The 14,763-nt window shown below is 43.2% G+C and overlaps 1 protein-coding gene across 2 annotated transcripts; it reads left to right on the top strand.

Moving 5' to 3' along the window:
• The first annotated feature begins 2,081 nt into the window (after window positions 1–2,081).
• On the top strand, window positions 2,082–5,112 carry LOC130409446 (F-box only protein 44-like). 2 transcript variants are annotated; one of them, XM_056733430.1, is made up of 7 exons: window positions 2,082–2,558; window positions 2,640–2,755; window positions 2,835–3,096; window positions 3,343–3,457; window positions 3,609–3,704; window positions 4,138–4,273; window positions 4,501–5,112. In XM_056733430.1, exons 2-7 carry the CDS (start codon window positions 2,693–2,695, stop codon window positions 4,645–4,647), a joined length of 819 nt encoding a protein of 272 aa, XP_056589408.1. In that variant the 5' UTR covers window positions 2,082–2,558; window positions 2,640–2,692; the 3' UTR covers window positions 4,648–5,112. The 2 variants fall into 2 exon arrangements, with proteins under 2 accessions (XP_056589408.1, XP_056589407.1); XM_056733429.1 differs by having other exon boundaries at window positions 2,083–2,755.
• The last annotated feature ends 9,651 nt before the right edge of the window (window positions 5,113–14,763 follow it).

Raw genomic sequence — 14,763 nt, forward strand, 5'->3', positions numbered from 1 at the left:
TTTTTATCCAGAATGTCCCGGTACATTTCTCCATTCATCCTGCCTTCAATAATATGAAGTCTGCCAGTACCCCCAGTAGCCCAAACCAGGATGCTTCCACCCCTACACTTAACCGTTGGTATGGTGTTCTTGGGCTGGTGGGCAGTGCCATTTCATCTCCAAACATGGTGTTTAGAATGACTGTCAAAAAGTTCAATTTTGCTTTCATCTGACCATATTATAGTCTCCCAATAATCACAGCTTCTCCAAATGCTCTTTCGCAAACTTTAACCGAGCCTCAACATGCTTTTTGTTCAGCAATGGAGTCTTGCATGGTGAGCATGCATGGATGCCATGGTGGTTCAGTGCATTGCTTATAGTTTTCTTTGAAACAACAGTACCTGCTGATGCAAGACCTTCCTGAAGTTCTGCCCGAGTGGTTCTTGGCTCTTGGAGAACTCTCCTGATTATTCTTTGGACTCCTAGGACAGGGATCTTTCGTGGAGCACCTGATCGTGCCCGGTTTATGGTGAACTGATGCTCTTTCCATTTCCGGATAATGGCCTCCACAGTGCTCACAGGAACATTCAGCATTCTGGAAATGCGCCTATAACCATTCCCATCAAAATGCTTTTCAACGATAAGATTATGAAGATCTACAGAGAGTTCTTTGATTTAACCCATCATGAAGTCTTTCCTGTGTGCCTCCTAGGTAATGAGAAGCCTTTATAGGCCATCAATTAGGACTAAAGCAGCTCATATCAATTAGTACTGATAGGGGGCAGGGTTTTTCTCTCTCAATACTGACAGATTTCAGGTGATCTCCTGGCTTTCTATGCCATTTTGCACCTTGTTACCTTCATGTGTTCAATACTTATTCCCTGTGTCATTTCACTTTATTTATTATGACTGAATTTCTATACTTAAATGCTCTGATTTCCTTGTATGAATTCAATATTTGGCTTAATGTCTACATCTGGTGGAAATTTTGTGTCAATAGCCCACTTAGAAATCCCCTTACTGATAAAAATGCTGATGTGTCAAATACTTATTTTCCCCATGGTAAGTCCAGTCTTTATTAAACTGATGTTGAGTCAGAACTGATTCTGGAACGTGTGGAAAAAGATTTTCCTACAGGAAAATCTATCAAGCATTTACTCATAAACTGATGGATCAAAAGGTCCTAATACAGGGAGAACAGGTTTTTCCTTAAGTATTTCATCATAAAATATTTTTGTTAATAGGAGAACATCAGACCATTTATAAAGCAGACTCAAATGAAAAAGGTTATACTTTGTGCAGATTCATGTTCTGCAGTAAAATCGTTGCAATCATTCACATCTAAGAGTAGACTTAGACAAGATATAATAAATGAGATACCTAAAAATCTGTATAGATTCACGAATATGTATATCATGATAATATGTGGATACCAGCTCATACGGGGATTTATGGAAATAAAAAGATTGATGGATTAGCAAAAGTGGCTTTGGAAAAGGAGATCATTAATATCTCATTTGGTAAATATGAAGCAAAAGCAGTATTTAAAGCATATGCCAATAAGGAATGGCAACATAAATCGGATAATACAGGACTTCAACTTTATGAAATACAACAAGAAGTAGGGGTAGGGAGGAAAACTAAAGCACTAAAGGGAAGAATATTCTAACAAGGTTAATGTTTGGACATACTAAGCTGAATAAAACTCTAAAAATAATAAATAAACAACCAACAGGATTATGTGAGCACTGGGGATTAGAAGAGTCAGTAACAAGTTATTTGATTTTGTCAAAAATATTCCAATGAGCGAGAATTAAGGAAGAAAGAGCTTGGAAAGAAGGGAGTGGATGAACTAAAGCTTAACAATATATAGGCTACACATGTGGAATAGAGTATATTTCTTTATCTTCAAAGACAGAGTTGATTTAGATCATTTAGAAGATCTAAATATAATTAATATGAACATGTATTTTTTCACACTACAACACAATAGGTGGCGATAATGCGCCTGTACATTGGTGATAACCACCATAAAACCGAAAAAAAGAAGAAGAAGAACAGGCACAGGCTGTCCAAAATAGCCCCCTATTCCCTAATATAGTGCACTATTTTAGGGGACATCCATTTTAATGGTGTCCGAATTCATAGTGTACATAATTGAGTGTACTCATTCAATCCCATGATGCATCATAATAACGAGTGTACAACCGATGCACACTCACGGCTAGCTGCTAGCGATCTATCGTGATGCTCGCGCTGAATGAATTCCCGCGTCTTGGCAGAAGATGGCGCCCGAATTAATTCCAGTGCACCGACTGTCCGAATTTACTCACTCGTCTTCACCCGCTCCTTTAAGTGGACTACATTAATGATATAATGTAGGGAATAGTGAATTAGGGTATATTGGGCGATTTTGGGAACAGACCTAGTGTTGTGGGCGGTCTCCTTATAGTGACGTCTTCAGCACGCGTCCTGTTTATACTTTCGATTCAGAGCCCTTTCGCGTCAAACACGTTTTATTAATATGGGAACCGATGATTCTTTCTGTTATCGGTTTGCGAAGTAATTTTTGTTAGCAGGTACGTTAATCGACCTTATTTCTGTTTAAGTAGCTGATGGTGTAATGTCAAAATTATATCTTCCGTGTGTCCAACGTGAAGCGAAGAAACAGACACGCAGTGTGATAACAAGAACCAAATGTCAAGCTGCAGTAATGGGTCAGTCGACAAGCTATCAAATGCAGTCTGCTGCAGATTTTAAAACCGGATCAGATGCAGTAAGTTGTTGAGTGTTTGAGACTGGCACAGACCTATCACGGATATGGGCTGGAAACAAACTCTCTCTCTCTCTGTTAGTGCAGAACTCTAGGTGCGGCAGTTCCTCTGGCTGTTGTGGAGGAGATCTTACTGAATCTGCCTGCAAAGGATGTGGTACTGATCTGTCGGTTGGTGTGTCGTGACTGGAAGGAGCTGGTGGACAGTGCCGCACACTGGAGAGCGCGCTGTCGGAGAGAGGGGTTCGAGCTCCGCGATGCGTCCAGACCACCAAACGACTGGCGCCAATTTTACTTTCTGTCAAAGAAACGACGTAACCTGCTCAAAAATCCCAGAGCTGAAGGTCAAGCCACAAATATGAAACTATGTTACAATTCTGTTCCATTTACATGAATGCACTTGTCAAATGCGGATTTACTGCCATATTGTGCACATTGCATGGCACGTAATAAGCCACATTGGTTTTTGTTGATAAAAAGTAAATAAGTATTGTATTATACCTTCTTAAAGAACCTATCTTAGAAGTAGAAGTACATTTTACTGTGCAAATGTCAATGCAGATCTCTAATGTTGCAAGTGTTTTTTTTAGAGAAGTTTAATCGATGGAAGCTGGTTGAGAATGGTGGAGACGGCTGGAAAATAGAAGAGAATGTTAAATCACTTCCAAATGAAACAATTGAAAAAATGTTTGTCACCTCTTATGGGTATGTTCGGTTTTCTGATCCTTTAGTCTAAAATTTAATTGTTTGTAACATTTCTCTCTTTACGAAGTCATATTAAACTGAAATAAATAATAATATCTATTCTTTTAATTGTTTAAATGGAATCTAGCTCATGTATGATCTTTGTCCTTAGGATGTGTCTAAAGGAACAGCTGATTGATTTGAAAAAAGAAGGCTACAGTCCTGCATTTATGGATCACTTGCAACCTGGCATTAAAATATCAGACTGGTAAGTGCTTACAAGTTCAATGATGCTACAGTTTCATGGGTCTCTCATTTATCTTAGCAGGTCTTTGGTGTGTTGAATTCAAATTCAAGATAAAATTCAAATTCAAGATAAACCATTTTTGTTACAATTCCAAATTATTTTTCAAGCTTTGTTTTGATGATGATTTATGATGAGTTATGATTTAAAACCCATTCTTTTTAAGAGATTGAAGACTGATTGGATACCTCCCACAGTCCAATCGTCACGTGCTAAGTGATGTAATATTATCATTTTGAACTTGAATTGAGTGTCTCTCTGAATACCATTTGCAAACTGAGGTACAGAAATTGCTGACTGAGTTATGATTTGCATCTATTTAGACATCCATAAACTAGCAATGACAAAGCAGCAGAACCAAAAGCTTCAGTCTGTTTTGCATTGTTGTGTCGTGCAGGTATGCCCCACGCAGGGATTGTGGAAGTTTTTACCGGATCCGCGTAGAGCTGCTTGATCAGAAGAATAAACCCATCAGGACATTTGAGCCTGACCCAGTTTATTTTGAGCAGTGGAATGATCAAGAGTGGTGTCAAGTGAGTTTCATTATATAGATATATATATTTTAACACCAACGATCAATAATACTTAAAATCATTTATTAATATTAATAATTATTAGTAATAATTTAAAATCCGTTGTATCTATAAAATATATATATATTGTTCATGTAATGTGTTGTTCATTGATCAGCCAATGTAAGCAAGTGTGACTGTAACATAAAATGTTACCCTTAATTCTCACTGTCTTTCTTTCATTTTAGATGACACATGTCTTCAAACTTTATGGACCTGGAGTTCGGTTTATTCGTTTTACTCATGGAGGGCAGGATACAAAGTACTGGGCTGGCTGGTATGGAATACGGGTTATTAACAGCAGTGTAGAGATCTGTCCAGCTGCAGAGAGATGATTTTTCTATTCTCATTGATATAAAATATTCTGGTATATCTTAAAAAACACCTTAAATATATATATATATATATACACCTTACATCAAATACTCACTGTATTCATAATTTTTGCATTCTCAGCATGTAACCTTGCTAATGACACTTTTTTTTTTTACAAAATAATCAACAATGATTATTTTCGTTTTATTCTCTCAGTCTTCTGAATTGAATGCATGTTTTTTATATTTATAACATCATAAATCATTTAAATGTCACTAGATCCACCATTCATATATTTAAGTGTTTGTTGAATTCCATCAAAAGCAAACCTTAGTGACAGTCAGCAATATGAAAGCCTGAGAGCATGATAATAAACTAATTTAAAAAAATAAGGGTTATATCATAAAATATATATTTTTTTACTGTTTTGTGTTGCTTAAAATTAAATGAACTTTGTTTTTTTGCAATGTTTCTGTTTCTGTTCAGATCGTCTTTTCTGTTGTTTTGACATGTTTTTTTCTCCAGTAAACTTTTTGCAAAAAATACAACATTTTTAAATGAAACTTGGGGAAAATGTTATCAGAATTACAGAGAAATAAACGAAAATTATGATTTTAAATAAAAAAAAAAAACATTAATAACAAATTAAAAACAAAATAGCAGCTTTGATGTTAATCAAACAACAGTAAAAACATCATCTGATATCAAAGCACTATTTTTATCTGTTATACTCTCATCGTAAATATACCACACTCACCTTTCCCCAGAAGTATCTTGCTCTGTGTGCAGGGCTGACTTTCACAGCATCGATAAGGTTACACAGGGTTACTCTAAAAACAAACAATAATTAAAAAAATCACATTTGTCAAACCTCTACCCAACAGAACAAACTAGAGCACTCACTTCTAGAAAGCGGGAAATGGCCGTTTTAGTTTGGGTTTCCATTAATACAACATTTTCAAACAGGCAAAAGAATGGCCGTGGGTCGTCCTCAGAATATTCAGAAGCCGATAATACTAAAAAAAGAGCCGCCCAGTGAAAGAGGATTGTCTTTAATACATTTTAAAGTAATAATGTGAAAGTTATTCTTCCATTTTACATTCGGCACACATCAAGTATATGATCACATGAAGAGACACTTTGAAGCTGTGCAGGAATATGGGCGACATTAACCTGTGGCTATACCGTCAAATAAAGAGAGGACTCTGATCGGAAGTCGCTGGTTGGCAGGGATTGCTGGGAAAATATTCTTCAGCCGTATGTAACAGTTATTTCACGTCAATGTACATTAAAGGGTCTTTTACCTTCGATCTTTCTTTTTTTAAGAGTACTTCATGCACCAGTGCATCTGTGTAAACAAAACATTGTAGTTGAAACCACGTTTAAACACTTTCATTTTAGCCATAATAATACATCTGTGGTCTATGTTCATACCTCTTTGTTGGCTGTTCTGTCTTGGCTGGACCTCCTCTATATACTCCACCTCCTGCATGCTCGACATGACTGTGTGCTTATTCCGCCCAATTTTTTTTTTCAGGGATTCAGCGAGTTTATTCAGAGATACAGTTAAACTGAATAATTTTACCGGGCGGTTGCTGAGGTTTGGAGCGCTCGCTTTTCTGTTCACTGGTTGCGCCATGATCTCTATTTTTAGGAAGGAAAAAGATGTAAAAATAAACTATAAAGACTACAGTTCATGCAAAAATAATCAACGCAGAATAAAAACATCAATCAACAATCATCTTTCCAGCAGGTTTTGGCTGCATACCATTGTAATCTGATGGAGGTCGCAGCCCGTTTACACCCAATGGTTCAAAACCTCCAAAAGCCCAGTTCAACATAACTCTTATCAGCTCATCTTCACAGTCTTTGTCGGGAGAAAAAAACATTCTGCTGCGCTTGGAAGCCACCTAGAAATGTGGAGGAAAATATTTGATCTGTTCATTTTATTATTAATGGGTTTTGTACATATCAAAGCCAAGACAGTTAACATTAAGATGACTAAACTGTTAAACGTAACTAGGTGAAGTCTGATTTTAGGGCACTCTTAAGACTTCAACAGCAAAAAGAAAAGTAGCATTACCTGAAGAGAACCGAAGATTGCATCTTTATACATAGTCACAGTTGCAAAGGAATTGGAACAGAAGCACTGAGCGAATGAAAAGAAGGGCAGCATATCTCCCACACTGGTAAATAAATACACGGGACAATCTTTCTCAAAAACCTCACACAACCGTTAGAATATAAGATGGCACAAACATTCAAGGACTGACTCTATACCTCCGAGACCATCCTGTTACCAAAGAACATCACTTTACGCATGGAGTCACAGGGCTTCTCACTATCCAAACTCTGAACCAGACCGGGCCAGAGACCAAAGCCCTCGATCGGCCCCCACACCATCTCACCAACTTCAAAATCACCCTAAAGAGGAAAAACACTGTCGGATAAAGAATCTGAAAAATTAAATAAAAAGGAAAACGGGAGAAAGAGTAAAAAATAACAGAAAAGATGCTCTGAATTTTTTCAGACCTCAAATTCTGCAAAGAAAACAAGTTCATATTTTAACCAATACAGCAGTATGTATTTAGGCAAAGATAAAAAACGTGTGACAGTTTTCATGCGTCTTGTCATGCTGTGAGTCTTTCACATTACTGTTGGATGACTCCTGAGGTTTGATTTTGTTGAAATTCAACAAATATTTGACTAAATTGACCTCAATACATCTAGAAATGCTGCTGCTGGAATGATGTCTTTTCATTTTTTCAGCTGCTGTATGTGTTCTGTAAATTGAACCCATAACTTTGACAGCTTATTCAATTGAAAAATAAGGATTCATTTTACCCATCATCTTTTTAAAAACATACCTGGTATGTATTTACTCACTCCTGTTTGTTATGCATCTCTTTTAAATGTATTTTTCTTTTCTGAAAAATAAAAAATAATAATTTTGCACCCTTAAACAGCACATTTCTAAAAAAAATCAATGCGTAGCTATTTACACTACGATTAATCAAACGGACATCATCATGACTGCTGCTGCAATCATCATCAGTGATGTCATCATCTTCACATTTTCCAGTCAAAAATAACGTCTGTGAATCTCTGTTATAAAATATCACCTGAACAGAATCTAAAACCATGTGTGTCCATCCGGCTCTCCGAGTCTGATGTAGATGAGATCGATACACTGTCCTCCACTTCCATCAGGTCAGCAACTCCTAAAAATCAGAAACACTTGGTGACTAAGGTGCAAACTAAGGATATTATTTAACATCCTCAGGTATGTTATGGAGTAAAAAGTTGTGTCTCGTTTCGGATGTCTGCGTCCTCCGGAGGTCTCATTTGAAGCCTCCTCCGTCATCGAGGCTCCAAATCAAATCAAATCACTTTTATTGTCACATCACCACAGCACAAGTGCTTTGGTGAGTGAAATTCTTATGAGCGTGCTCCAGACAGTGCAGAAAAACAACAGACAATTTACCTATGGACAGACAGTGCAAAAAAAACAACATCAATTTACATATGGACAGTACATATTTACAGACTGTACAGAAGACAGTGTGCAAAATACACATACATATATATAGGCTGTCTCGTTTCATGCACCCTTCTAATGCAACCTACTTTCACGACAATTCAGAGGACACGAGTGGTCTCCTACGTTGCTAGAGATAACCCACAATTCTTTGCGTCTGCCAACGTCTGGTATTTGAATAAACGGCAACAGCTGCACATTCAATCAAATATGTGGTTACATGTTAACAGTTTAGAATTTGTGTCACGTTTTTTGAATCTTAGCAGGCATATGTAGTAAATAGGTTTACAAGTGTTTACTGATGTTTAAACATTTTAAAACAGGAAGGCTAAAAAATGGTATATTTGTTTAACTCTTGTGCTATTGTTTAGGGTAGAAAGTAAGCAACTTTTCATGTAGAAATTAGTTTTAGGACACAAGGACGAAACAAGACACAGCTAATGTGTGTCAGTACCTGATGTGATGCTGTCCACATTCTCTGGACTAATATGCGATGGAGCGCTTTTGTAAGAGCTGCTGTCTGTGACATCATCATCTACCATATTTTCTCCTCCGTGTGGTGAAACAGCTGATACACACGATCACATTTCAATAAATGATCATATTGCAATGAATAAAATATGTCGCTATGTTTTCCATAAATTCATGCTAATGCTCAAAAGTGACTGACCTGCTCAAAAATGATCTCTTTCTCTAACGTTCCAGGCAGGGCCAACAGACTCACGATTAATTTCCCCCTAAAAAACGTCCTTTCAATAATCCTCAGCTCTCTCAGTCATCTATGCGCACGTCACTTTTATTGATAAACTGGTACTCCAAAAACTCATCTGTCAGCAAACGGATCGTCTCTGGGCTTGAGCAGGCTCCAAAGCGAGCCCCTAAGTCTTGAACTATCCCCCCGGTCACTTCAAGCTTTCTCCTGGGCTCAACACCAAAGACAAGTTTCTCAAGGTTGAATCTGGTAAAGGTAAACATCCAACGATACGAAGAGTAACGGTGGTGTTGAATGAGATGACGGATTTATGAAAGCTCTCCAAGTAATCCGTCAACTCCTCGGACCTCCAACTTGAACCTCTCCTCTTGGCAAATGTCCCGCTGTTTCCTTCAGAAGCGAGATCTTTCCTTACTTCGCAGGAAACTCGATGTGTAGAACGTCAGTAACCGAGAAGCATCTTGGAGCAAGTGCGTCATGCTCGCACCTTGGTGAACCTTCTCTTGAAAGTTGTTAAGTGGTTTCAAAGCGTGACGCAGAAACAAGATACTGAGTCTTAGTTTAGCATCACTGAGGATTGTTTTTACATCGGACATTTTATTCTGACCGAAGTGTTTCTCGTGGTCCGACCATGTGGTGGTGATTCTATCGATTACTCTCCAGAAGAGAGAACATTGAGATGTTAAAGCGGATTCAAGTCAACGTCTATTAGCATTTCTTTCAACGCAACTGGGAAGGTTGGAAAGTGTTTGTTAACATCGGTAATAAGATTCAGAATCAACCCTGACAAATCCATTTCCATGACACCACTGTGATACACCTGTCCGCCCAGATGTGTAAGTCCACACAAAGACACAATCTCTGGTTTGAACGCCTTCAGACCGAAGAGAAGATCTTCATGACATGGGAAATCTGAATAGACGATCGGCATGTTTGATTCTCAGAATCTCGACAATGGAGAAGCATATGGAATCAGCCGTCTCCGAACTAAAAACATCTAGCAGTCTGATTTTGTTTTCTCCGGTAGCGTTGTCAAAAAAGCACACCATGATAACTTCTCCTCCTCGAGATCAACTCCGGTGTATAGATAAAGGCAGTAGGGTGTGTGACCGCAGACGGTTGTGATGTCTTCATGATAGTTCTGCCCTAACAGATGTCTCACCCTGCTGTTGTTAAGGATTGAACCAGCATCATCTGAAGTTGGTGGGCAATATCTTCTGAAGAAACACACAACGGCTGAGCTGGAGGATGCAAAATTACTGATCTCTTCTTTCTACCGTTTGTTCCATTGTGGTTTGAAGACTGTGTGTTTATGAAACCGTGAGATCGGTTGGAACGGCACTCTACATTAGTTATCAATAACAAGTGAAAAGGGAAAAATACATAAATGTCACAAGACACACTAGTCATAAAAATGTAGTGTGGGGTGCAAGACACGAGACAACCACGGAAGTGGATGAACAAAACGCCCCGAAGGGTAATTTATTTAAGTGTCAACAAAAACTAGATGCTTTTCGTGAAGCTCAGCTCCGGATAAAGTCCTCCACTCGTGGTCCTTCACGTGAATAGTTTTACTAGGCCGTCTTTGTCGAGTGAGGGAACGTCACTACTTCCGGAAATCCTTCTAGCTGGGGAATCCGCCGTTCGTCATACGTCCGAATCTTTAAAGAGAAGGGAGAGACAAGACACGTCAGCCGGGTATGAAGCTTGGAGCTGTAACTCACTCTTTCTCCTGGCTGTGAGGCTTTTATCCCTGCTGGCGATTGATCTCAGGTGTTGACGATCGGCTGATTTCCTGAATAACCATGGCGACGCTGATTGGGTGCGAGCCAACTCGCCACACTCCCCCCCCCTAAGCGTCGACCTGGTGGGGAGAAGCCTCTTCTTTACTCCGTAGGAATCCGGTGTTGGAGCAGGGGGGGGTCGTGACCTTGACCGAGTTGTCCAACCTGACCACATCCTCGACAGACCATCCGCATTACCGTGGGAGGCCCCGGCCCGATGTTGTACATTAAAATGGAAGTCCTGGAGCGCCAGGAACCATCTGGTCACCCGGGCATTAGTTTCCTTGGCCTTGGACATCCACTGTAGTGGAGCATGATCGGTGACCAAAGAGAAACTACGCCCGAGGAGATAGTACCTGAGCTCCATGACTGCCCACTTAATGGCCAGGGCCTCTTTCTCCACGGCGGCGTAGCGGGTTTCTGCTGGGGAGAGCTTTCGGCTGATGAAAATCACCGGGTGTTCCTCTCCATCTCTGGTCTGGGAGAGGACCGCCCCCAGGCCGGTGTCCGACGCGTCCGTCTGGAGGATGAAGGGGCAACCGAAGTCTGGGGCGTGTAGCACCGGAGCAGACGTTAGGTGCTCCTTCAATGTCTGAAAGGCCTTCTCCGTCTCTGAATTCCACTTTACCTTCTCTGGTTGCCCCTTCTTGGTCAGGTTGGTCAAGGGGCTGGCTAAAGAGGAGAAATTCGGGATAAAACATCTGTAGTATCCCGCTAGTCCCAAGAAGGCACGTACCTGGGTCTTGTTGGTGGGCCTCGGGGCCTTCCGGACGGCCTCGACCTTCTTTGCCTGGGGTTGTATTAGCCCCGACCTACCCGGAAACCCAGGTACTGTGCCTCCGCTAGTCCCAGGTGACATTTCCTGGGATTTGCAGTCAGCCCCACTCGTCTCAACTCGAGCAGCACTCTCCGTAACCGGTCCAGATGGTCTTCCCAACTTTCGGAATGAATCACCACGTCATCAATGTATGCTGCAGCATACTCCTGATGAGGTCGAAGGACGACGTCCATCATCCTCTGGAACGTTGCTGGCGCTCCATGCAGCCCAAACGGAAGGACACGGTATTGCCAATGCCCCGATGGTGTGCTGAAGGCAGTCTTCTCTCTATCTTTCGGGGTCAGCGGCACTTGCCAGTATCCCTTCGTGAGGTCCAGAGTCGATATGAACCGGGCCTTACCCAGGCGGTCAAGCAGTTCATCTATCCTAGGCATAGGGTATCCATCGAACGTCGACACCTCATTCAGTTTCCGAAAGTCGTTGCAGAAACGGAGAGTGCCGTCGGGTTTTGGAACCATGACGATGGGGCTAGACCATGGGCTGCGGGACGGCTCGATGACTTGGAGCTCCTTCATCCTGTTAATCTCCTCCTCTATTGCCAACCGGCGAGCCTCCGGGACCCGATAGGGGCGCTGCCTGACCACAACTCCGGGGGGGGTACGAATCTCGTGTTGAGCTACCTTGGTTTGTCCTGGTTTTTCACAGAACACATCCTCGAACTGACGGACCAGGACTGTGAGATCCGACTTCTGTATGGGGGAAAGCTGTTCCCCCATCTGTACAACTGGCGCCTCCTTTTCCGCAAAGGCGGCCACCTGCGTTGGGGTTGCCACCCACTTCTTCAATAGATTGATGTGGTAAATTTGGTTTTCCTTTCGCCGTCCTGGTTGCCGGATGCGGTAATTTACCGGCCCCATTTTCTCCAGGACTGTGTACGGCCCTTTCCACACAGCTAAAAACTTGGACGTTGTAGACGGCATGAGCACTAACACTCGTTCCCCTGGTGTGAACACTCTGGGCTGTGCGGAACGGTCATATAGGCGGCTTTGGGCGCGTTGGGCTTCGGCCAAATGCTCCCTTACTAGGGGCATCACTCGGTCGATACGACTCCTCATCTGCTGTACATGCTCTATGACACTGCGATAGGGTGCTGGTTGTTGTTGTTCCCAGGCCTCCCGGGCAACATCTAACAGGCCTCGGGGTTGCCGCCCGAACAGCAACTCAAACGGGGTGAACCCTGTGGAGGCCTGAGGCACCTCGCGAATGCCAAAGAGCACATAAGGTAGCATCAGATCCCAATCGCGCCCATCCTCTGCCACCACCCGCCGGAGCATCCTCTTCAACGTCTGGTTAAAACGTTCTACTAGTCCATCTGTTTGGGGATGATATATGGATGTCCGGAGTTGTTTTACCTTCAGGAGGCGGCAGAGGTCCGCCATCATCCGTGACATGAACGGGGTTCCCTGGTCCGTCAGGATCTCTCGTGGAATTCCCACCCGGCTGAAAAACAAGACCAGCTCCTTGGAAATGGCCTTCGTAGTCGCCTTCCGCAAGGGTACCGCCTCTGGATACCGGGTGGCATAGTCCACGATAACGAGGATGTGTTCGTGCCCCCGGGCTGATTTCGGCAACGGGCCTACCAGATCCATCCCAATCCTGTCGAAGGGTACCTCGATTATGGGTAAAGGAATAAGCGGACTGGAGGGAGGTTTACTTGGTGTCGTTACTTGACAGGTGGGGCAACTTTGGCAGAACCGCTTCACATCTCCGTCTAAGCCTGGCCAATGAAACCGGTCCCTGATGCGTTGCGCGGTGTTGACCGGTCCTAAATGTCCCGCTAAAGGGTGGGTATGTGCCAATTCCAGTATGGGGTTCACTTTGGACTTTGGGACTACCAGGAGTTGTTTTTCCTCCCCCCTTCTTTGTGCGACGCAGTAGAGTAGACCCCTTTTTACCATAAAATATGGAAGTGGGTGAGGTGGGTCCTGGCGGACTTCTCCGTCCACCACCCGGACTTGAGACCAGCAGTGTCTCAATCGGTCGTCTTCTCTTTGGTCTCGTCCAAATGACCCTCCTATGTTTACCTGATGGTACAAATCGGAGAACAGATTATTAACACGACCTTCTGACTCACCCTCTCGCTCGCTCTCGGTGGCTAACATCGCGATCCGTCTTGGTGGTCCCTTGCTTGTCACTGGCCGGTGTTGGCCTCGTCTCTGTGTGTTCCTCGACTGCACTGCTTGGGCCAACAGTTTTTCAAAGCCTGGCCAGTCTCTTCCCAGCAAAACCGGAACGGGTAAGTCGGGAACTAAACCGACCTCCAAGGGCCAAGATCCAGGTCCGGCTGTTATAGTCACCCGTCGAGCCCGGACGCTGCGAGTATCCCCGTGAACACAGGTAATGGGTATAACCAGCTTTCCCTTCGGCTGGACCAAAGAACTTTGCACTAGGGTCACCGAACTTCCTGAGTCCAATATCGCTGTGACTGTTCTCCCATCTAGACGAATCGTCCTCTTTGGTGCACCCCGGGGCGGTTCCATGTGCCCAACACAGCCGACTAGCCATGCTTGAGGGCCTGGCGTTGCTGGTTCGGTCGGCATCGGCTCATCGCGAGGAGAGGGGGTTGCTGGTCTCTCTACTGGTCGTGAGGTACCCTCCATGCGCCGCCATGGTGGTGCGATCCTCCGAGCCGGGTCCGCTGCTCTCTCTCCCATGTCCCGAGCGTTTGCCGCTTCCGCCAATTCCACCGCTTCTACTGCCTCTCGAAATGTTCCGGGGTTCCTCATGCACACTGGGCCTCTCAGCCATCTAGGTAGAGCGCGCAACAGTCTATCGATCACCACCCTCTCAGCAACCTGTGAGGCCGTCGGGTTCTCCTGGAGAAGCCAAATTTGTGCCAACCGTGTGAGCTGTGCTGCTTGAGTGCGGACTGGCACTGACTTCTGGAACGTCCACTCCCAGAACTGCTGTGCCGCCGTGGTTGGAGAGACACCCACCCGGGCGAGTATTTCTTCTTTCAGGACGTCATAGTTCTCGTTTAGAGGGGATGGTAGAGAAAAATACGCCCGCTGGGCTTCCCCGGTCAGAAAAGGTGTTAAGATCTTTACCCATTCGGTTTTATCCCAGGTCTCCCGATTTGCGGTTACCTCGAATGTATGGAGGAAAGCTTCGACGTCATCAGCCTCTCCAAGTTTGGTTAGATAGCGATGGGCGGCGGCACGGTGGTCCGTGGAAGGCGTTCCCCCGGCAGCAGATTCAACGAGATGGGTGAAGGCATGCTCTAGCCTCTCCTGTCGTACTGCCATCTGTTCATTAAACGTCTGT

This window comes from Triplophysa dalaica, chromosome 20, assembly GCF_015846415.1.
Source record: "Triplophysa dalaica isolate WHDGS20190420 chromosome 20, ASM1584641v1, whole genome shotgun sequence".
NCBI lineage: Eukaryota > Metazoa > Chordata > Actinopteri > Cypriniformes > Nemacheilidae > Triplophysa > Triplophysa dalaica.

What these genes read in the sequence shown, in the direction of transcription:
- LOC130409446 (XM_056733429.1), top strand. Translation starts at nt 2,603, where the DNA reads ATGTCAAAATTATATCTTCCGTGTGTCCAACGTGAAGCGAAGAAACAG. An exon ending in CAAAAATCCCAGAGCTGAAG is followed by an intron (nt 3,097 to 3,342) that starts GTCAAGCCACAA and finishes TGTTTTTTTTAG; the next exon opens with AGAAGTTTAATCGATGGAAG. An exon ending in GGCATTAAAATATCAGACTG is followed by an intron (nt 3,705 to 4,137) that starts GTAAGTGCTTAC and finishes TGTGTCGTGCAG; the next exon opens with GTATGCCCCACGCAGGGATT.